General features: G+C 39.6%; 1 protein-coding gene across 1 annotated transcript in view; it reads left to right on the top strand.

Moving 5' to 3' along the window:
- Window positions 1–2,799: 2,799 nt before the first annotated feature.
- LOC309386944 (cytosolic phospholipase A2 epsilon-like) overlaps window positions 2,800–23,884 on the top strand; it is a gene marked incomplete at its 3' end in the record, with an annotated part of 47,096 nt that continues 26,011 nt past the window's right edge. The window contains exons 1-5 of the mRNA XM_081942931.1: window positions 2,800–2,862; window positions 3,394–3,471; window positions 5,325–5,397; window positions 17,959–18,095; window positions 21,698–21,826. Of these exons, the coding sequence (XP_081799057.1) occupies window positions 2,824–2,862; window positions 3,394–3,471; window positions 5,325–5,397; window positions 17,959–18,095; window positions 21,698–21,826 (456 nt within the window). The 5' untranslated portion in view covers window positions 2,800–2,823. The remainder of the gene's footprint in view (window positions 2,863–3,393; window positions 3,472–5,324; window positions 5,398–17,958; window positions 18,096–21,697; window positions 21,827–23,884) is intronic.

Below are 23,884 nucleotides of genomic sequence, written 5' to 3'. Positions count from 1 at the left end.
TATAAGTCATTGTTTATAGAGTAGTATTATCCAGAGAAATATAGTTCAACATGTAAACATATGTAAACTACGATGCCATTAATAAAATGACGAACAATCTTAAAGTATTCTTCATCAAAAGATTTTGGGGATGGGATAATTGATGTTACTCTGGTACAGAGTTCTTTTTTTGAACTGGAGGTACATTGCTTTTGCAGTGATGGCAATTAACACAGAAAACAAGGCAGAGAAGACATTTTATGTTTTATGTCTTCCGCCCAGTCCTTCCTCAAAGACAGATCTTCTCCACCAGGAGTGGATATCCCTACTTCCCCTCTGGGATCTTGTATGAAGCCAACACAACAGTGGTGGGATTCAAAAAAATGTACTACCGGTTCTGTGGGCATGGCTTGGTGGGCATGCCGTGGCTTGGTGGGCGTGGCAAGGGAAGAATACTTTAAAATCTCCATTCCCACCCCACTTCAGGGGAAGGTTACTGCAAAATCCCCATTTCCTCCTGATCAGCTGGGACTTGGGAGGCAGAGAATAGATGGGGGAGGGCCAGTCAGAGGTGGTATTTACCAGTTCTCCAAACTACCCAAAATCTCCGCTACCGGTTCTCCAGAACTGGTCAGAGCCTGCTGAATACCACCCGTTCACCACATGCAGCCAGTCAAGTCCCTCCTTCACATTCTTGAGCCTTGGGTGGAGCTCCTGCCCTTCTGGATCTTCACTTCTGGACCTTTCTTTTCCTTTCCCAACCAGGAACTGACAGATGTTCCACACACTTAATTTTTCTCTCCAACCTTTCTCTCCAGTCAATCTCTTCACTCTGTACCACATACAAGTAGTCATCGTCTTACTACCACACTTGAGCCCAAGCTTTCTATTGTTAAGTGAAACTTTCATTAAATGGGCTTTGCCCCAATTTTACGACTTTTCTTGCCACAGTTATTAAGTGACTCACTGTAGTTGATAAGTTAGTAACATGGTTGATAAGCGAATCTGGCTTCTCTATTGACTTTGCATGTCCGAAGGTCGCAAAAGGTTATCACATGACCCTGGGATACCGCAACGGGCATAAATATGAACCAGTTGCCATCTGAATTTTGATCACATGATCATGGTGATGCTGCAAAGGTCATAACTGTGAAAAATGGTCCTAACTCATATTTTTCAATGCTGTGACAACTTTGTACAATCACTAAACGTAAGTCGAGGACTACCTGCATTTTTTAATCTCCTTCCCTCCTCCCTCTCTCCCTCCCTCCCCTCTCTCTCCCTCTCCCTCTCTCTCTCCTTCCCTCTCTTCCTCCAATTTTTAGGTTAGATTGGCAGCTTGTCTTTTAGCAATTGAGGAGGTGGGTGTCCTTCCAGGGCTCCAACACCTATATCAGTGATGGCTAACCTGTTTTGGATTGAGTGCGGGCACGCCTGAACACCCAAAATGCAATGTGTGCATGCCCCTGCCCATTCACCCCAGGTATGCGCAAGCCTCCTACACCCCCGTGCATGCACACACTCCCCCCTGCATGCCCCCCGCTCCCTGGGCATGCACGGCAGAGACCTGAAGACCAGCTTGCTGGTGGGAGGCGCGCGTGCATGTGCGGTGAAGTTGAACTGGGGCGATGGCTCATGTGCCATCAGAGAGAGCACTGTGTGCCACTTCTGGCATGTGTGCCATAGGTTAGCCAACACGGACCTAGATTCTAGACCAGGCTAATGGAGCTGCTGTCTCAGTACCCAATTCAACTCATCAGACTCCCAAAAGGACAGCCTCCGTTCAAAGACAGAAGTGATCTTCTTTTCTCCCTTTCCTTATTCCAATGACTGCCTCATGCCAAGCCACTCAGAATCATACACCACATACAAATACCACCATATCATGGCCCTGATATAACAGAGAAAGCTGAAATTGTAACCATTGGTTGTTAAGCTCCATTAAACTCTTTAGGATATTGGGAAGCTAATGAAATGCTTTATTAATCCTAATTCCAAAGTTATGTGGCCCTGAAATCATACTGACCTTTTACCACAGAATATGCATTACTATGGTTTCAGTTCTATGAAAAATCAACTTTTTTCTCTTCGGCTCTTTATCATGCAATCAGTTGCTCTTAAAATATGACAGAATAAAAGAGTTCCATAGAACTCACCATTTATTCCCTTTCAGATGTCAGGTTATATTAAAGTAATTAATTGAATCAAATATTAAGACTTGGAAGCACCATTGCAATGTGCACAGAATACCCACAGGTTGCTTCGGGAGACCAAGACTGCATTCCAATATGTAACTCTCAGTGAAATCAGAAGGAGTCAGTCTGACTAAACGAGATTGGTGGTAGGACTGATAGTAGGGTTACCAACCCGGGGGTGTTACCGAAAGAATTATAATCGAAGAGCAGCAGGTACCTTGAATGACTGTTCTGAGAGGCAGCACCACTTTCTATGCTGAAGCGATACCGATTTGGTGGCTTCATTACCAACGTTCGGGCGGAGAGTAATCAAGGAAAGAGACGCCACTCAGTAAGAAATACTCTGTTTTGGAGATTTTTTACGATGCTTGGCAAGTTCTTAACACCTGAATAGTTTTAATCTGATTTTAATTAGATCAAAGGTAATTTTAAAAAATAGTTGCTAGATATTGGGTGTCTTTGACAAGGAGTTTTTAGAGAGGCGATTCCATTCTTGCTACATGCCTACAGATTCTTTCTGCAATGGCAAGAGGTGGGGCTCTGACTCAGTGTTTGTAACACCTACTTTTACTATTTCAAAGCTTGTAAATATCTTTTAGGAGGCACTAGTATTTTAGAAGTGTTCTTCATAGCGCATCGCTTGGATGTGATGGTTTCTAGAATGGATTCACTTACTACTTTCCTGAAGGTAAGAAATATACAACTGGAAAGAGAGTCACTGGACAGGTTGTTCACATTGGTGTTCATGCACTTCTTTTTATCTTAACCAAAAGAGAGAGAGAGAGAGAGAGAGAGAGAGAGAGAGAGAGAGAGAGAGAGAAACCAGTTAGTTGAAAACAAGACTTGTTAAAAAGCTTCCATGCATGGCTTCGATCTCATCATCCTACAGAGTAATTTTTTGTTTGAATCCAGATTTGAAAATTTCTGCTGAGAAATATGTATATGTAGGAGATGAAAGAAGCTGATGAGAAAGTATGTCTGAATGTTCTTGTTTTCTAGTGAGCTTTTTGTTTTAGAAAAAAATAATCCACCTGTAGTGTATGCTGATGCTATTTGTGTTGGTTAAGCTGCTTGGTTAGCTGTTTGTGCTGTTTAAGGAATATTTGTAAAGGTATATAGAATGTGAATTAGAAGAAATGCCTGTAACTATTAAAAACAATAAAAGTATATCTTGTCCCTCTGGCAGCCTTGTATTTTATAAACTTATTTTATTTGGCAGGTTCCAAACAGAAAAACAAAATGTTGGGGAAATCCAGAGAGTCAACAACATGCTGTTCAAGCACATGTAGGATGTAAGGTAATGAATCTAAGACAGAAATTTAAAAATGAATGATTTAACTGGGCAATAGTTTTTATTGTGAGGATAAGATAAATAAACATATAGTTATTAAATAAAAAGAGTTAATGTCTTTCTTGAGCAGCAAGAACAATTTTTAAAGAGAAAGAGCCGAACAGAACTTTTCAAAGCTTGAACTGACCAGATGAATTAATTGCTTCCTGCAAAAGCTCATATCCAGTTCGCTCCTCTTTTATGTCTTATGGGAGGGGCCAATCATCCCCAAGCCTTACTCCCAAGTTGATCCTGTTTTCTTAATTGTTCTTGCCTTCTGGCTGCTCTGTGCGTGCACACACTGGGAACAGGCTCCCTTTGTTCTTCTGCCTCACTGATGTCAGACTCTGGAAGCTCCAGAGGCCACAAATAACTACCAAATGGCCTTGGTCCTCTCTCTGCCTTTGATGCAGAGCCCTCGTCCGAGCCTTCTCCAGACTCCAGGCCTGGCCCATGTTCCTCCCCAACCTCCTCACTTTCCAAATCTGCTGCGAGCTCTGCTGGGTGCAGGCAGGCCACAACAATTGGAAGGATTCAAGAGGTGAATAAAAATGCCAAATCTAGTTTAAACCTCTGGCTGACCATGCGACCAGCAACAATATATTTAATGTTTATGCCAGCTTGCTCCCAGAAAACTGGTTTCCAATTGTTACAAAAATTTAAAAACAAAGAATAATATAAAAACTACAAAGCCAATAAAAGATAACAAAAATAAAGAGGACAAAGAAAACAAATCTGCTGGGAAGCAGGAAGAAAGAGACATCAGTTATCCTCACCAAAGGCCTGGGTGAAGAGCCACAATCTCAGGGCCCTTTTAAATGCTACTAGGTTGGGGGCCACTTGGATTTTGAGAGGAATCTCTTTCCCAAGGGATTTGAGTCTGGTCATTTGTTCCCAATAAAAACTCTGGGTTGATTTGTTCTATGATCCTTTTTTAAAATCTTGGTTATCCAGTTAGAGTTTGTGCCAGTGGTTATAACCCATCTAACATTCAGCAACAATAATGCTTGTATTAAATCAGAGAGAAACTGCATTTTGGAAGCAACTAAGTGCTAATTAATTTGTATAAACACAAGGCATTCTTTTTCTTTCTTCATTTCCTTCATTCCTCTTCCATTCAATTTCCTCACCACCACCACTACCAATTTGTTATGCCTAATCACAATAACATCTCGTTGTTCCTAAACTTTTTAAATCTCTGCTGAGTTGAAGGTTATTCACCTATCCTTGAGTCAGCAGAAACTGACTGGTCTGAAACTTGCTGTCCTTGATGCCAGTCCCTATCCTGGTCATGTTTCAAGTCATTGCCAATCACTTCCCTATGAGGTAGCCATTTTTAGCAGCTGTTAAACAGCTTTCATATACTTGGACCATTTCGGAACAAGATGGGAAACAACCCAGTTCTGTACACCTGAAAGTGGCTTAAGGCTGTGTCACGCATGAGCTGAAAGCAAGGTAATTGTCAGGGCTCCAAGTAACACCCCCAATGAAAGAAGTTTCCAAGCCTGACAGTATCATCATGGGGACACAGCAGATAAAGATGTTGCCATGACATGTTTGTACAAGTGGGGAAAGTCCTAAAATGTATCTATCTGGAGTCTTCAAAAGCATAAATACTTTGTGATAGGGGCGTTTCCAAATGAAAATAGGTGCTTTTCCCAGCTCAAAGTCCAGATAACTTCACCAGCATTTCTAATTATAATTCAGAAGAATTACATTTATCAGTTGAAGAGTCCATTCTTGTATTTTTTTCCTTCCTTCCTTCCTTCCTTCCTTCCTTCCTTCCTTCCTTCCTTCCTTCCTTCCTTCCTGTTTTGCAGAGTATGGAGTCGCCATGTTATATCTTAACTGTAAGAATTATTCGAATGAGGAATCTCCGTCGAGAAGATTGGTGTGAGTATTTTTGTTCTTGATCATGGTTTCATGATATACTGAAAGTATGGTATATGTCTGAACATCAATATTACTCCCCAAAATGTCTATCTTGCTAAATATACAAGAAGCCTTTTAAAAGCATGTATCAAACATATACAAAATATATACATAAAGAACCCCAAGGTTCATCCAAATGTTACAATTTTATAATTGCAGCAGCTTATCAGATCACTTGCAACTGATACGTAGTAAGATCTGAGTACATTGGCAGAAGTTTGCAAGGGTTTTTGATAAGAATCTTTGCTGCCATATCCAAAGATGCCAGGGAAAACTCTTGTCTGCAAATTTGCACTTCAACTGAAGAATGCTCCTCTCACAGATACAATTAGACATGTTTCTGTGATTATTCTATGATCAAGCAATAGGATTAGCCCAGCTCCAGTTGGCTATTTTTGGTTTTTGTAGGTACGCCCCCTCCCCCTCCAGTCCCTGAGCACTCCCTTCTAGGGGCATTTTGTTTACTGGAGTAGAAAATTTTGATTCTTTCAAATTGGACCCCCAAATTGGCATATTGTACCCACCAGATCTTCAAGTGTCTTGGATCAGCAAGATCAAGTTAACAAGTGGAACAACTTGCCTCCAGAAGTTGTGGGTGCTTCATCACTGGAGGTTTTTAAGAAGAGACTGGACAGTCATTTGTTTGAAATATTGCAGGGCCTCCTGCTTGAGCAGGGGGTTGGACTAGAAGACCTGCAAAGTCCCTTCCAGGTCTATTCTGATTGACTGATTTAAAACATAGAAGACTATAAGAGTGAGAAACTGAGGCTCATTGAAAGAATGCTACAAGTATAGAGGTTTAGCTTCTTCTCATATGAAAAGAACATTGGAGAGATTGTTCTTAAAATAAACTGAAATACATATTGCTTGATAGTAATAACACCTTTGACTGTATGCTGGAACAGGAATGACAGAATAATTTTGCTGCATCACACCTGAAAAGAGATCGCCAGTGAGAACAGCAATTTTTATGTCAGTGTAGTTTTCTGTTGTCTCAGGGACTAAGGTGAATAGCATCTAATTTAGCCCTGAGAAGAAACTTTGAGATTGGCTTAGTTTAAACAAAGAATAATGAATTTTCCTGTGTGCTAGTCAGCGTTCCTACCAAATAGTATCTCAACCAACTTGGCAGTTCATGGCCAATAAACACTGCACATACATGCATACCAAAGGTGGTATGCTGCCAGTTCACACCGGTTCGAGGCTCTGCCCACCCACCCTGACATTATCACAGAACTTCTGCAAATGCCCAGACGTGTGCTCCCACCACCTAACCGGTAGTGTAGAGAATAGAATACCATTACTGATATGTACATATACATACACACTCTGTGAGTTTAGATAAATCGTGTAGGATTTTGAACAGAATCAGAATCATCTGACATGGGGAAAACTGTATGTTTCTACCCTTTCACTGACCCATTTCAACCCCCGCATGCCTATTGAGATTAAAGTACAGACATAAAGCAGAAGAGATACTGGATTATTTTCAGCTCACTCCTACTTCCTCTTCTATGGAAGCCAGAAGGATAAACAACTTAAATCAAACTCACCAATGAGTACACACTATAGCTATGGCACTTTACCTTACCTGAAATTCAACCTGTGGTTTGAGCATGATTGTAATAAGCTTATCCACACTATGAATTTCCAAATATTATCAGCATTGTCCCAAAGAGTTTCAGTCACCTGTCATCGCAATAGTGATGGGGGAAGCTTTTTTTTTTTTTTTTAACTCAGCCAATATTTCCCAACAGTTATTTCAAGCTTGATTCATACATTAACCAAGTTAATTGTTATACATTTGGACTTCCTTAAACTCAGCTCCAAATAATGGCAGCAAGAATATAAAGGAGTTCTCAGTATTCTAAAATGTAGCAACTATTTGCATTTCCTCATCGTGCCAACTGATGGTATACTTAAATAGGGTTGTCAATCAAGCTATAATTAGTGAAGTGGCTTAACAAAGGCTTTGTGAAGCAATGATTATGTATGCCTAGAAAACTTGGCTGTTCTCTCACACCTTGGGCAGGGAAGCTGTTGAGTTTCTTTAGTTATTCTTTTGTTGTTATGTATGGGTTTTTTTCTGCACATGCATGATCTGCTTCTTAATTCGATATTGTTTCTCATTCAAAAACATTCAAGCAGCTCAGAATCCTTTGGAGTTGGTTGACCTCTAAATCATATAAATAAATAAACTCATGAGAATATAAGGGGTGCGTATAAAATAACAAAATATGCACTATGATATTATAGTACAAGTCCTGTGACTTAGCTTGCATCCAATAGTCATACACAAGGTCAAAAGGATACTTTGCTTTGTGACATCACATGGACAATTTTGTACTTGCAAAAGGCTATGTATATGCTAACATTTTTGCCTTGTCTAATACAATATTACCTATAATTCATTTCACCAATAATAGAAGTTATGAAAATCTGTATAAATACAACCATTAATTGGATTTACACCAAGACACTAATCCTTATAGTTATTGCAAACATGTTCATTTTTAGAACTCCTTGCTACAATTGCAATTGATCACAAACTGGGCTCTTATAGGCTCTCACCGTTATTCTTAATGTCCTTAGGCTTTGATCAAGCAAAGCAAGTAGTAATTCATAGAATGAAGGACGTGGAGTTCCAAGAAGAACTAAATAGTTTGCCTCTCCACAGTAGGGACAGAATCAAACAGGGTGTGTGGGAATCGGCAAGATATCTAAATGATCTTCCCAAAACAAATAGCTTTCTTCAGAGCCAAATTTAACATTCTTCCTTCAGCACTCCTCCAGGGCAGGTATAAGGGAACACCTATAGCAGAACGGGTTTGTATATGTGGTAAAGGAGAAGTGGAAGATAATTCACATGTTCTATTACACTGCGAGCTATACAAAGCTTGTAGGTCTGCACATATTCTCCCCTTATTAAAGAGATTGCCAGGAAGGGCAGACAATTTTTATCTAGGCTTTCTCCTCTAGGACACTAACACATTTATCACGTATGCAGTGGCAAAGTTCTGTGCTGCTGCAAGGTCCGTAAGGAAAAAAAATGGCTACAGAAGTGTTAGATTGGGCAATGGATAGGCAGACACAGGCTAACAGTGCAGCAACTCTTTATTAACAGAACAACAAGTGTGAACAATCCAGCAAAGGCTGGCTCTGACAGCCGCCCTTTTATAGGGAGCTGTCAGACTCTCAGCCAATAGAATCAAACCTCTGTTCCCGCCGGAACAGAGGACCTTGGTGGAAACCATACTTACTGTTATAGATACCTAACAAGAAGTATAGTTGTCATCTTGTACCAATTATCTGGACATGTCTCTAACAATCTTTGGACCACTGTATTTACTCCCATACTTAACAGTGTTGCACCCAGGTAAACCAGAGAGTGACCCAAACAATCTGAGAACATGTATGTTATTTTCCACTTTTAATGTCAATACTTTTAAATTATATCTTAATGTCAGTACTTTTTAACATATTGTAAAAACGAATGTGTATTGCTGTTCTTTGACCGTAATAAAGATTTACTTACTACAATCTCAAGGTCATCCAGATTTTGTCAATCCAAACATGGTAGCCCTATTCTGACACTTCATAGTCTATCAATAGGAATACAAACAGCTTCATAAATTCATTTATGAAATTCAGCTATTTATCTTTTCAGCTATTACTTGGGGAAATGCAGAAAATTTGGCTCTTCAAAATTAGTGATGAGTTGGATAATTTTTTTAAAAAAAACTGAAAATAAATCTGGATGGTCAGAAGCATGATTGGTTAGAAAACACATAATCCAGGGACAGTCTATCAGTCTGATTTGAGCAGGTCTGAATCTTCCTAGATCTGGCTAGACCCAACTTTTCTAGATGATTGGATTGTTCAATTAGTATCTTGCCCCAGTTGTGTCCATTTGTCACACAATCAGTTGTGGAAGTAATGGAAGATACATTACCTGTATTTCAATTACTGTAAATAACCTCTGTAAATAGCTACCTTTCTCATCACAGTACTTTGATACTTCAGCTGGTAAAGGAAATTATGGAAAGTGACTTCCATAAGATCTGTTAACAGCCTTGTTAACAGATACTATATGTTTGCTGGCAGGGTAATGGCCCCTTTTTTGTGTATATATCCTTTGTTCCCAATTTAATCATGATTTTTGCTCTTGCTGGCCTTCTAGTACACTAAAACCTTTCTTTTGTTTTCTTGCTCTTTTGAATTAAGTCTTAGTGATTGCTTATGTTTCTCTTTTTTCTTTTCTTTTGTTGACTATAGTAAGTATTGTGTTTCATATATCTTAAATGATGTGAATAGATCTGTTATATTAATTCTGATTATTTTGCTGGTCCTATTAGCCAATTACGTTACCTTGTAAGATGCCTTGAGTGGATTTTACGGAAGTGTTTTATTATTTATTTCATGACCTAATAATGTGGTTTTAACTTTGATACAATTGGCTGAATTTTGTTTATTTGTTATGAGTGCTACATTTGAAAAGGAAAGTCAAGGCAGAATGTTAGAATAAATACATAAGCAAAATAGTTTAATTTCCTTTCAGAGCTTATATTATGTTCATAAGTTTTACTGTTGAATCATTTCCCCTAATTAAGGGGAAATAAGATAGGTATATTGCTTTGGAAATTATTCATTGAGATATAACTGCCTCTACCTGTTTTGTTTCTTCTTCTTCTATTTTTCAGTTGTGGTGACCTATATAGTTACTTCAACTGATCCAGAAAATTATGCTTTTTTTGTTCATTTCTTATTAAGGCCAGATTGATATAGCCTACAAGTACAGGTAGCCGTCGACTTATGACCACAATTGAGATAAAAATTCCTGTTGCTAAGTGAGACATTTGTTAAGAGAGTTTTGCTCCATTTTACAACTTTTCTTGCCACAGTTGTTAAGTGAATCACTGCAGGTGTTAAGTTAGTAACGTGGCTGTTAAGTGAATCTAAATTTCCCTTTGACTTTGTTTGCCAGAAGGTCGAAAAAGGGGATTACATGACCCCCAAGACATTGCAGCCATCATAAATAGGAACCAGTTGTCAAGCATCCAAATGTAAATCACATGACCATGGGGATACTGCAATGGTCCTAAATGTGAAAAATGTTCATGAGTCACTTTTTTCAGTGCCATTGTAACTTCTAATGGTTGCTAAATGTACTGTTGAGGACCATCTGTATTAACATCAGTGGTGAGATTCAATTTTTTTTACTACCGGTTCTGTGGGGGTGGCGTGGTGGGGGTGGCATGGCTTGGTGGGCGAGGCTTGGTGGGCATGGCAGGGGAAGGTTACTGCAAAATCCCTATTTCCTCCCGTTCAGCTGGGACTTGCCCAGACAATAGATGCGGGCGGGACCAGTCAGAGGTGGTATTTACCGGTTCTCTGAACTCAAAATTTCTGCTACCGATTCTCCAGAACTGGTCAGAACCTGCTGAATATCACCTCTGATTATCATATGCCTGCTTTAATGTAAATATAAATATAATGTACTTTTTGGCTAATCAAGGTATTACTAGAAAGAACAAAATAAAAATGAGAGGCTAGAGCCGTGATGGCGAACCTATGGCACGCGTGCTACAAGTGGCACGCGGAGTCATTTGTCAGGGCACGTGAGGCGCTGCCCTGTCAGCTGGCCAGCACGCATGCGCGCTGGACAGCTGAGTTCACCTTTTTAAAAGCTATTTTTCGCCTTCCCCAGGCTCCAGAGGCTTTATAGAAGCCTGGGGAGGACGAAAAGAGCCTCCCCCGCCCCCTCCGTAGGCTTCAGGGACCATCCGGAGGCTTCCCTGAAGCCTTCGGAATGCTTAAAACCACCCTCCGAGCAAACCGGAAGTGACTTCCGGGTTGCTCGGAGGGTGGTTTTAAGAGTTCCAAAGGCTTCAGGGACCGTCCGCAGGGTTCCCTGAAGCCTTCGGAGCGCTTAAAACGACCCTCCGAGAAAACCGGAAGTCACTTCCGGTTTGCTCGGAGGGTGGTTTTAAGCATTCCGAAGGCTTCAGGGAAGCCTCCGGACAGTCCCTGAAGCCTCCGGAGGGCCTCCGGGGGGGGTGGGGGAGGCTCTTTCCGCCCTCCCCAGGCTCCTATAAAGCCTCTGAAGCCTGGGGAGGGCAAAAAAAGCATGTAAAAATGGGGGAGTCGCGCGTTGTGCGGCATGCGCACTGGGGGGGTCACGCGTTGCATTATGGGTGCGGCACACCTGCACACGACCCCCCTGCGCTCCCCCCACTTGTGGCACGCGAGCCAAAAAAGCTTCGCCATCGCTGGGCTAGAGTATAATACAAGTAGCAGAATATTTAGAGTAGGGAATACTTTTAAATACAGATTTGGTCATTTTGCCCCCAAGGGAGTCAGTGATGGGATGAATGATGGCCACAAGGGAAACTTAACTGGCTTGGGGAGAACAAATATCTATGGATTGGCTGGAGAATTGTCCCTATTTTTTAAAAAAAAATCGTGTGAGATGGCTGAAGTAGCTCCTCCAACTGACTTCTTTCTTTTAAAAAGGATAGTTTACCTACATCTTTTCAAGGAAAAATTTTCCCTCTGGACTGACCATGTGACTATGCAAACACGTAGGCCTTTTTTTTTTTTTGAGTTAAAGAAAATTGGAAGAAACCATTTGCCCATTTCACACACATCACATTTTGATGAAACATGCTGCAGTCAATATCACATTGGGATGTAGGCCTACAGGCCTTCAAATCAGGATAACGGGCAGATAAACTGCTATTGATATTATTAATAGAGCAGCAAACCAACAACTGCATCCTCACTGCAGCCTAGAAACCCCAAGTACAGGAAGTGGCTGCAACCCATTTCTTAACGTAGGGCAAGGCTGTCAAAAACCTGTCCTGCAAACTGGATGTGTCACACACTGGCCATGCCCACCCCTGGTTTAGTGAAGGGAGGGGGAAGTCCTTGTACCTCACATGATGCCACCGTGACGATGTGAGTTTGATACCCCTGACATAGGGGGAAGAAGTTCAAAATTAAGCCTTCTTGATGGCAGCCCTTTGCTCAGGAACAGTTTGCCCTCTCCACCCCCATCCCCATTTAGGATTGGCTCCTTCTATGCTAATTTTTGGAAGATAAAGAAAACTGTTCTCTTTCACTGAGACTTTGGGATGGATGGTGAATATCAAGTGCAGTGGGAGAGAGGGGTATGGTGTTTGATCATTTTTTATATGTTTATGTGTTTTTATTGTGTGCTGTGGGCTTCTTATAATCTATAAAGTATACAGGATAAAAATGTATGCACTAAATAAATACATGAGTAGACAAAACCTTAGAAGGACTAGTCAATCAGATATAGTAACTTAGGAGGTTTATTTTGGAATCCAGGCAAAGAGGAGGAAAATAGGCCCAACTCATCTGATAGTTTCTGAAAGTTGGCATTGCTGCTTGTGGAACATCTCGGATGGATGCATGTTCAAGCTCTGTGTCTGGTCTCAGATGGTGTTTTTTTTTTCTTTTTTTTGTCATTTTACAAGATGAATTGCACTTGGGGTAAAAATTTCATGTGATTATGGCTTGTCCTTTTGTTGTGCTCTTATTACCACCTAGGAAAATCCTGTGAATCCCCTCTCCCTTTCTACAAAAGGAGAAAATGCCACTGCTTGATTGCCATAGTGCAATAAATATTGTGGCTTTGAATACTGGTTGTGTTGTTTTTTTCCCCTGTATACTATCATAGTGGCTATTTATAATCCATGATTTGTGCCTTCTGCAAAGACAGATGTGTTCAGCAGCAGGATATAGATAAACTGATAATGGTGTCATTTAATTAAAGTGACAAACAAACAACAGTAACTTGGCAATTTAACTCTGCGGTAAGTGTAGAAAGTGATTGCAGCCTTAAAGGTGCCCTAAAGTATATGCCAGTATTTTAAAAAAGATTTTTAAAGGATTTTTTTCTTTCTTTCTTGAATGACAGTATGGATTGAAAAACTGTCCTGCCAGACAAATGGTAGAAGGCAGTGATTTATAAAGAGTCCTATGTGGGATTGTTTAAACCAGAGGGCTGTTACTAGATTATTAAGAAAAAGAAAACTAGGAAATCACAACTTAGAGGTGCAGGGGAGACAAATATAAAGAGGCAACAGGTATGGCAATTTCTCATTAGTGTTCCAGGATGACAAACAGAGTAGACCAAACTAGTGGTATGCTGGCACAGCCAGCATTGTAAATATGAATAAATACTAGCGGCATGGATATTATTTATTATTATTTTATTTATTTATTTGATAAAGACAAGATAATAGGTATAAGAATAAACATGAGTATGAATGAAATGGGTACAAATAAATGCGGACAGTAGGACAGGGACGGTAGGCACGATGGGGCGCTTATGCACGCCCCCTTTACAGACCTCTTAGGAATGGGGTGAGGTCAATAGTAGACAGTTTAAGGTTAATGTTTTGGGGATTTGAAGATATAACAACAGAGTCAGGTAGGGCATTCCAGGAATTGACCACTCTGTTGCTGAAGTCGTATTTGCTGCAATCAAGTTTGGAGCGGTTTGCATTGAGTTTGTATCTGTTGTGTGCTCTTGTATTATTGTGGTTGAAGCTGAAGTGGTCATTGACTGGTAAGACATTGTAGTGGATAACTTAAATCCGACCGTAGGCGGCGTAGTTCTAGATTGCATAGGTTGTGCAGAATACAATGTCTTTTCCCTTTTTTTCTTCTCTTTGTTCCTCCAAGAAAAGAACCAAGTATTCCATGAATTTACAAAGGCAATTTTCTTCCCACGCCCCCCAAAAATCTATTAACATTGTAATCTAGAAAAATGGAAAGCATTAATAAGAAATTGCAATTAAAATGAACATTTTGGCTTAAAAGGCAGATTTAGCATACATGGATATGGATTATGGTTCCTCCCAACATTGTTAATCATGATGGCATGATCTAATATTCTGCACCTATTAATACAAATGATGACATATATGCTAGTATATGTTTTGCTTTCCTGTTACATGTATCTTCTAATTGTCCTGGATTAGATGAATTCCCCAATCATAATTCTGGGAGTCATAATCCCAGACATAATTAATAGCAATAGCATTATATACCATCCCATAGTGCTTTACAGCACTGTCTGTATGGTTTTACAATGTCAGCATATTACCTCCAACAATCTGGGTCCTTTTATCAACTTCAGAAGGATGGAAGGTTGAGTTAATCTTGAGCCCCATCAGGATTGAACTCCAAGCTGTATGCAGAGTTTGCCTGAAATACTGCATTTTAACCACTGCACCACCAGGGCTCCTATATCTATATCTAGATGGAACCAAGTTGAGGAATCTTCTCAAGAAACATTTTTTTAAAGAAAAGTACAATTTTAAGCAAGGAATAAAACTGAATTAGTAGTATCAGCCATCCATGACATTGCTGATCTCACTGTATCTAAAAAAATACTTTTCATCTTTTGAAGAAATTGATATATTAGTGATATAGTGTTGACTTATCTTCCACAAGCATTACATTATAGTTCTGTGGGAAGGGGAAGGAAACTAAATAAAGCATAGCACATTGAAATCTTGATTTATAGATCTCACTTCATTGGACTCTGCAATTAATGCAATGAGTTTCTGCTTCACAAGTGTTATATATGCTAATATTATTACACGAGCTACATCATATGTAAACTTGTTACTTCATTTGCATAAGGATATCATTACCCATTGACGTGAGTTCTTCATAATGATATAATCATGCAAATGACAAAAATTGTTATAATAACCTTATGTAATGATATTTGTGAATAATAGCACACCTCCCCCCAAATACTGTAATCCATTTAAGTAAGGTTTCACTCTAGTCTAAATCCTCTGAATGTAAATCCTGAATAGAAGTTGTTCTCTAACTTCCTTCTTTCCTCAGAATCATTCCTAAAAACTAAAAAAAAGGGGGGGGATTGGCTCTTCCTTGAACTACTTAATGGTAATTTGCACCTGCAATATACTCATTCCACGTCTGATTATATTAATCCACAGGTTGGATTATTTTCCAATTGAAATTCTTGATTTTCCCAAGAAAATGCACCACTCAAGTGTATCAGAGTGATATTTTTCTGTGAGCATCTGTATAAACACTCACAGTTGTGATGAAGAGAAATAGAATTAGCAATAGTCCAGATAATGACAAGAGAAGTGATTCTTTTGTGCTAACTTTCACATGCACACATCCAGCTTTATTTTCAATATTTCCAAGAGGCTTCTAAAAAAAATCTTCCTAGTTACATTTCACCTCGGTGAATCATTTCCCCAAGCATTTACTGTGTGCCCATGCCAGCACTTTTTCTACTGAAAACAGAAGCAGTTTTCTATGACTCAGCCATGGTGTGTGTTTTTCTCTCCCTGTTTTGCATAGGTCAGCATCAGAGAAAATGCAGCAAAACTGTTAACCTAAGAATATCTCAAAATGAAAAATGCTTCTGATTCAAACCCAGAATAAATTGTAGTGATCGGGAAACTTTCTGAAACAATTTTGGATTTAGTAAAAGTGAAACCAGTTAAATTTGGTTGTTTTGGGTTTGGATGGAACCACATCAGAGATGGGTTGCTCATGGTTCAGTCTGGATTAGGTGAACTAGTAGTTTCGGTGGCGGGAGGCTCTGGCCACCCCCCAAATGCTTCTGTGCATGCACGCGAGAGAGAGAGTGCCGGAACCGGTAGTAAAAAAATTGGCAACCCACCACTGAACTACATTTACAAAGCAAGAAGGGCAAGGCTACTTCATGCTGATCCTCTCTCTCTTTCACCCCTCAATACCTGCTAGTGTGTATTTTCATCAGCCCAATTTTACCCATCTTCCCAGCATGACTTCTCTCCTCCCTTCCCTCTCAGCCACTTCCAAACTTCTCCTTTCAACCATAGCCAATACATCCTCTAGCTTTGAGGAGATCGGAAATACACAACAGTTGGAAGGAATTGGGTGTTATTTCAAGATATATACAAGACTTTATAAGTTTACATCTCTGAAAAGGCTAATGCAGCATCAATGTTTTAGATTTTAAAAAATGTGTTTTGATCTAACAGCAGATTGAGCTAGCTACCTTGAAACAATCCCTTGGCTAACTCAGGAACTAAACCAGGGGTGAAATCCAGCAGGTTCTGACAGGTTCTGGAGAACTGGTAGCAGACATTTTGAATTTTGTATATATTGAGGGATATTTGTGAACAATGGAGCCAGGAAGTTTAAGAGTGTCTGCCATTATAGAGCTACTGTATTTAAAAAGATACTATGGAAAAGGAACTAGTTTTACTGGACAAGATTGAGATTGATTTGAAAATGAAATTAAAGATGAAAGGCTACAAGAATCATGTAGGAAAAGATTCTATACAGAATACACAAATGAAACTGACAGATGTCTTAATAATTAAAGGGAATGTATAAATAACAAATCAAAACAGTGACTGGATAACTTTTTTATGTTGGGTTTACTAAAGAAACTTGTCAAAAGTTTGAAAGGTTTTGTGAGATGGGACAAAGGAAAAAAAACAATCAAGTTTTAGGACATTTTTTTCAAGGGATTAAAGATCAAGGTTATTAAAAGGGAATATAAGGTTTGTTTATCTGATCAAAGTTCAAATGAATATGCTATTAGCTCTGATCACCTTTAATGAGTTTTTGTTTACCAAGACTAAATGATACAACTTTATTGTTTTGTTTATAGATAAGAGAGGAGCTATGGGGAAGAAGAGATGATTTGTTGTATTTTAAAAGAAAGTGGTAAATTACCAAAATTGTTTATTTTCTGATGAAGAGAGAAATCATAAAGAAAACTTTACATATACAATAACAGATGAATAAGTGTACAATACCAATAGTAAATTCTTTCAACGTGGTAGAAGTTACAAGCAGAACACAAGCAGGAGAAAACAGTTTCAGAGTTCAGAGCAGACAGAGCATTTTCAGTTTCGATTCTCAGCACAGACTCAGATTTGTTTAAGCTCCCATTGGCTGACTTAGTTGCTATGCCTATTCATTGGCTGACCTTGTTACCATGTTTCTCCCAGTCATGAATATTCTAACATTCTTCACTTATTTTTTTCTTATTTTTTTTATTTTTATTTTAGTTTGTATTGCTTTTTATCTTTTTAATTGTCATGTTTAATAAAATTATTAAAAAAATAGAATGACAGAAGACTTAATTGATATTTAATATATTCTTCCTCGTTATAACATTTTATATAGAAATGAAATAAAATGAAGCACTCTGAAACTTCCAAAAATTAAATTTCAACCATAATTTGACTGAATCAGAGTCATCTTCATACTGGGAACTGAACCCACCCTTTCCACTCTGGAAATTGAAAAAGCAGTCTATAATCACTTCAGGATCCAAATTCTGGTGAAATATGAAATACAGTCCTACTAAAATCCCTGAAGATTTTGAATATGCTATTTGAGATTTATAGTATCTCACTTCAAGGTTAAGATAAATGGTCTGTCTATGCTGGAATGATCATCATTTCTGACCGTAACTCATTTTTTTATTCTTACATACAGTTACTGAATCTGATTGCTATGTGACGTTGTGGCTTCCTACTTCCTCAGTGGAAAAATTTCGAACCAAAACAGTTGCAAATTGCAAAGATCCAATATGGAATGAAACATTCTATTTCAGGATCCAGAGTCAAGTCAAGGTAAGATGAAAGATGTCAATATTTCTGCCCTTCTAAATGAGCCAGGATAATAGTATTTGTTTATTGTTATACTATTTTATCCTTATTTCTCATCCAATTCTTTCTCTCAGTCTCATTTATTGAGCTCCTGGTGCCACAGTAGAGTTAGGTAAAAACTAGTCTATACCCGCAGGGAGTTATTAAAGATTGGATCTTCTAGTCGACTAGATATTACCAGCGACTTCGAACAGTCTCCTAATATATCGAGTGACATAGTAAGACTGCCAGGCTCTCCATGGATCGTTGTTGGGCCTAGGAGGCGGCAAAGAGAGCGAAAGCAGAAGCGGGGATGCAGAGCTGGTTTGCTAGTTCGGTTACGGATGCAGCTTCACAGACCAGCATTACCAAGCATTTTTCTAACCAACTCTAGATCCTTTGTCCACAAAACTGATGAACTAGAGCTATGGATGGCAGCGAATAAGCTCATTCGTGACTGCTGTGTGATGAACATCACAGAGACCTGGCTTCATTCACTTGCACCGGATGCGTCAGTGGAGCTAACTAACTGCACCACACACCGCTTTGACAGAAACAGCAATTCTGGTAAAAGCAAAGGTGGAGGACTTTGTATTTACACATATAATAACTGGTGCACTAACAGTTGAGTTGCTTATACTCACTGTTCTGCAGATGTGGAATTCTTAACTGTCATTTGTCGGCCATTTTATTTACCTAGAGAGATTTCTGTTATAGTTATCACTGCTGTCTATATTCCACCTGATGCAAATGTTAGCGCAGCACTCTCTAAGTTACATGACGCCATCGACAGGCAGCAGCAAACTTACCCTGAGGGTGCTTGGAACATAACAGCTGGGGATTTTAATCAAGCCAATCTAAAGTCTGTTCTCCCTACGTTTGTGCAGTATGTGCAGTGTACCACCAGAGGTAAGAATACTCTAGACCATATGTACTCAAACTTAAGACAGGCATATAGAGCAATCCCCCTCTCCCATCTGGGTACGTCTGACCACATCTCTCTGCTACTGTGCCCAAAGTATATCCCCCTTAGGAAAAGGATACGACCAGTCTTGAAAACTGTCAAAATCTGGCCGGAGGGAGCACTCTGCCAGTTGCAGGACTGCTTTGAGACTACCGAGTGGAGTATATTTGAATATTTGGAGCTGCAAGAATTCACTGACGCTGTACTCTCATATATTAAAACATGAACAGACAATGTAACAGTGAATAAGCGCATCAGAGTTTACAGTAATCTAAACCCTGGATGTCAGCAGAGGTACAATCACTTCTGAGAACCCAAAACTCCACCTTCAAGGCAGGAAACGAAGACAAATACAATGAAGCCAGGGCAAACTTGAGAAGAGGCATTAAGGTGGCTAAACAGAAATACAAACAAAAGATAGAGAAGTATCTGGAAGATAATAACTCAAGGCAAGTGTGGCAGGGGCTACAACACCTAACCAACTATAAGGGCAATACAAAAAAAAAATAGCCAATGCTAATGCCCTGCGAGTAGAGGAGCTAAATAGCTTCTTCACCTGCTTTGAGGTCAAATGATCAGTCGCTGTGGCTCTATCCCAAAGGCCCTCTGACCTTCAGCCACTCACCCTGGATGAACATCAAGTGAGAGCTGAGCTGAAGGCTGTAAATCCCAACAAAGCTGCAGGTCCAGAGGGGGTGTTAGGGAAAGTGGTAAAAACCTGTGCTGACCAATTAACAGGGATCCTGACAAGGATTTTTAACCTCTCTCTGCAACAGACTAGAGTCCCATCATGCTTGAAAGCAGCCACAATTATCCCAGTTCCAAAGAAAGCAGCCATAAATAGCCTGAATGACTATAGACCCATTGCACTGACATCTATAGTGATGAAGTGCTTTGAGAGACTGGTCCTACAACACCTCAGGTCCTGTCTTCCACCAAATTTTGATCAACACCAGTTTGCTTATAGGAGCAACAGGTCGACAGGGGACGCCATCGCCACTGCTCTACATATTGCACTGAGCCACCTTGAGAAATCTGGGAATTATGTCAGAATGCTTTTTATAGACTATAGCTCGGCCTTTAACACCATCTTACCAGGAATTCTCATTGAAAAGTTGATTGACCTGAATTTCCCTCCCCTCACTTGTGAATGGATCAAAGACTTCCTGACAGATCATCCACAAACAGTAAGGGTTGTGTCCTTTACATCTTCCACGCTGAAGCACAGCACAGGCTCAGCCCATACCTGTACTCGCTGTATGCATATGATTGTATATCCTCTGATCCATCCAACATCATAATAAAGTTTGCAGATGACACAACAGTGCTGGGTCTCATAACTGGAGGGGATGAATCAGCATACAGGGAAGAAGTCCAGAAGGTATCCGCATGGTGCTAAAGAAACAACTTGCATCTAAATACTAGTAAGACAAAGGAGATGGTGCTAGATTTCTGGAAGCACAGAGAGGAACCTGCCCCACTGTATATTGAGGGGGGCTGTGTGGAGAGGGTTTCCTCTTTTAAATTCTTGGGAGTGCTTATTAGTCAAGATATCACCTGGAAAAACAACACATATCTGGTGATTGGAAAGGCCCAACAGAGTCTTCATTTCCTTAGAGTCCTGCGAAAAAATCAGGTGGAACAACGGCTGATGACCTCTTTCTATCGGTCCACCATAGAAAGTGTCCTCACTTATTGTATTACAGTATGGTATGCTAGTTTAACAGCTGCGGACAGGAAGGCACTACAGAGAGTGATCAATTCGGCACAGGAAACTATTGGATGCCCTCTGACACCACTGGATGACATCGCCAGATCTCGCTGCTTTAGCAGAGTAAGGAAGATACTCAGAGATGATTCACTGGTCAGTGTCTCTTTGCATTTCTACCATCAGGCAGAAGACATCAAACTATAGCCAGCCAAACAAACAGGTTTAAAGATAGTTTCTATCCTTGGACTGTGAGACTTGTAAATAGAACCACAATCACTGCATGCACACCCTAGTTTTTTTCTTTTTCTTTCTTTTTTCGTTTGCTATAATTTTGCACCAGTGAGGTTAAAACCAATTTTGTTGTATTTAAGTACAATAACAATAAAGATTATACTTATATAATTAGTAAATGTTTAGGTAATCCTTCCAATCCAATGAACTTTTACAAAGAATGTTGCTTCCGCTGTATAGAAAGATTTTATATATATATATATATTGGACTTCTACATCCATTTCCATTAGTCACCTGTTATTATGCTAGTTAATGAATTAAAGGACCAACAGCCAAAAAAACTTGGAGAAATTGATTGTGTAAATATTTTTTTCACAAAGCTCCTATATTTCAGATTTCTTGGTAAATAACTAATAACTCAAGATGGTTTCAGGGCCTAAAATTTGATATTCCCTTGTCCCAAAGTGTCAGTTTTTTTGTGAAAACAAGCCAACCACAAAGGCTTGGACTAGGATACAGGGCCCTGTGGAAGAAAAAAAGGAACACATGAAAATATATTTTCACAGTAAAATATAGTTCACAGTATTTTGCCACCTAAGGCAGAACAAAATAAACATTTGCCTTTTCCCTGTTCTGTGATATTGTACTTCAGTCATAACAGAATTTATTTCTGTCTTCAGAATGTTTTGGAACTGACAATATGCGATGAAGATTTATATCAAAATGATGACAACCGTGTAATTTACTTTGATGTAGCTAAAATCCCACTTGGAGAATCAATAATGGTCACATTTGAATTGGATCGCCTGGTGAGTGTGAATAAATTCAAACCATTTCTGTTGGATCAGAGGTGGATTGCTGCCAGTTCAGCCCGGTTCGGCCGAACCGGTAGTAGTGGCGACGGGAGGCTCCGCCCACCCACCCAGATGCTTCTGCGCATGCACTCGAACTGGTAGTAAGAAAATTGGCAACTCACCTCTGTGTTGGATGGGAATTATGGGAAATCAGGTAGATCTGAAAGGCATCTAGATATGGAAGACATCTAGAAAAGATATAATAAAGACATACTGTCTCTTTTATGAGAAACTATTGAAGAACTAAAATGGTTTAGTTACAAGGAAAACACACACACACATTGCTACCTTGGTACTCATCGTTAATTGGTTCTTGGAGGAGTAATGAGTACCAAAAACAATGAGTACCAAACAAATTTTTCACATAAGAAATAATATAGTGAGTCACAAGGCAGCTGACACAGACAATTTCTAGCTTGTGCATTGAGTACCAAACAAACAATGAGTACCAGGGTAAAATGTTCATGTTAAAATCTGTTGAGTACTAAATTTTATAAGTTTCAAAGCAGTTAAGTACCAAGGTATCTTTGTCATACTGTGTGTGTGTCTCTGTGTGTGTGTGTGTGTTTGTCGTCCTTTCTTGGGTAATAGCCACTATACTTCCATAGAAAGCAAACAGATGCTTTGTATCTCCTTTCTATTTAATTCTGTAACCACACAAGGAGAGGGAGAAACTGAATCAGAAACATAATGAGAGAACATAGAAGTAGCCTGGACTTCTTAACCAAACCCAATCCAGACTATATTATTATTGTTCAATAGTGGTGAATATCACTGAATCTACTTTGTCATACTTGAGCCTTGAATAGGCAGAAATAGAGATCAACACTGAATCTCTCTTTCAACTTTCTATGTATATAGAATGCAAGATAAACATTTGCTTTCCCCCCATTCTATGATGTGGTACTTTAATCAGAATTCATTTATATCTCCAGAATCTCTTAGAACTCACAATATGCAATACATTCTACAGAAATATAGTCATATTACCCCAAGAAAGAATATAATTAAAGAGGAAATAAAAGGAATATATATACATACAAGTATGGATGGATGGATGGATGGATGGATGGATGGATGGATGGATGGATTTGTGTTACATACATACATAGTCTCCCTTTATTTATTTATCAGTACAAATATAACACAATTATATATATATATTTATGGACAGTCCTATCTGCACACTCACATATAAACACACATTTTCTTTTCATATACGGACTCAGCTTTCTTTGTTTTCCTCCCCCCCCCCCATCCACACCCATGGGATTTTGTGGGGGGGGGGGTCAGGGTCAGGTTAAAGTAGTATTGGCTGTCCTTGTAACCAATCTCAAAAAATTTCACTGGCAGCTTCCAAGAGGAAGAAGAAAGCTTGTCTGAAGACTCCCACAATTTTATTTATTTATTTATTTTCTTTCTTTCTCTCTTTTTTTCCTTCCTCCCTCCGTCCCCCTCCCTTTCTAACCAAAGGATCCTACCTTACCCTATGTAGATTTCTTTCAGGCCAGCCTCCTCAGTGTGACACCTCCATGCCCTGATATTACCTTCAAGTTTAATTGCTGTTTCTATAGTGTTTGACTGTAGGAGATGTAATATCCAGTTTGGTTGATGTGTCTGTAGACTTTTAGTCACTCTATTAAGGCAGAATGTTGCCCCGGGTATGCCATTGTGGAGGTAGTCTATACTTCATACCCCTGTGATGGCGAACCTATGGCATGCATGACACAGGTGGCATGCGGAGCCATTTGTCAGGGCACATGAGGCGTTGTCCTGTCAGCTGGCCAGTATGCATGCGTGCGCTGGGCAGCTAATTTTGCCCTTTTGAGACCATTTTTCGCCCTCTGGAGGCTTCCTTGAAGCCTCCGGAGTGCAAAAAAACAGCCCTATGGGCAAACCGGAAGTTTAGGAACATACTTCCAGTTTGCTTGTAGGGCCAGTTTTAGCCCTCCAGAGCCTTCAGGAGGCTTCCCTGAAGGCTCTATAGGGCAAAAAACAACCCTATGAGCAAAC

The sequence above is a fragment of the Natrix helvetica genome (assembly GCF_964273705.1).
Source record: "Natrix helvetica genome assembly, chromosome: 1".
NCBI classification, from domain to species: Eukaryota; Metazoa; Chordata; class Lepidosauria; order Squamata; family Natricidae; genus Natrix; species Natrix helvetica.
Note: the sequence above shows the minus strand (reverse complement) of the source record. Positions and strands in the feature narration are given on the sequence as shown.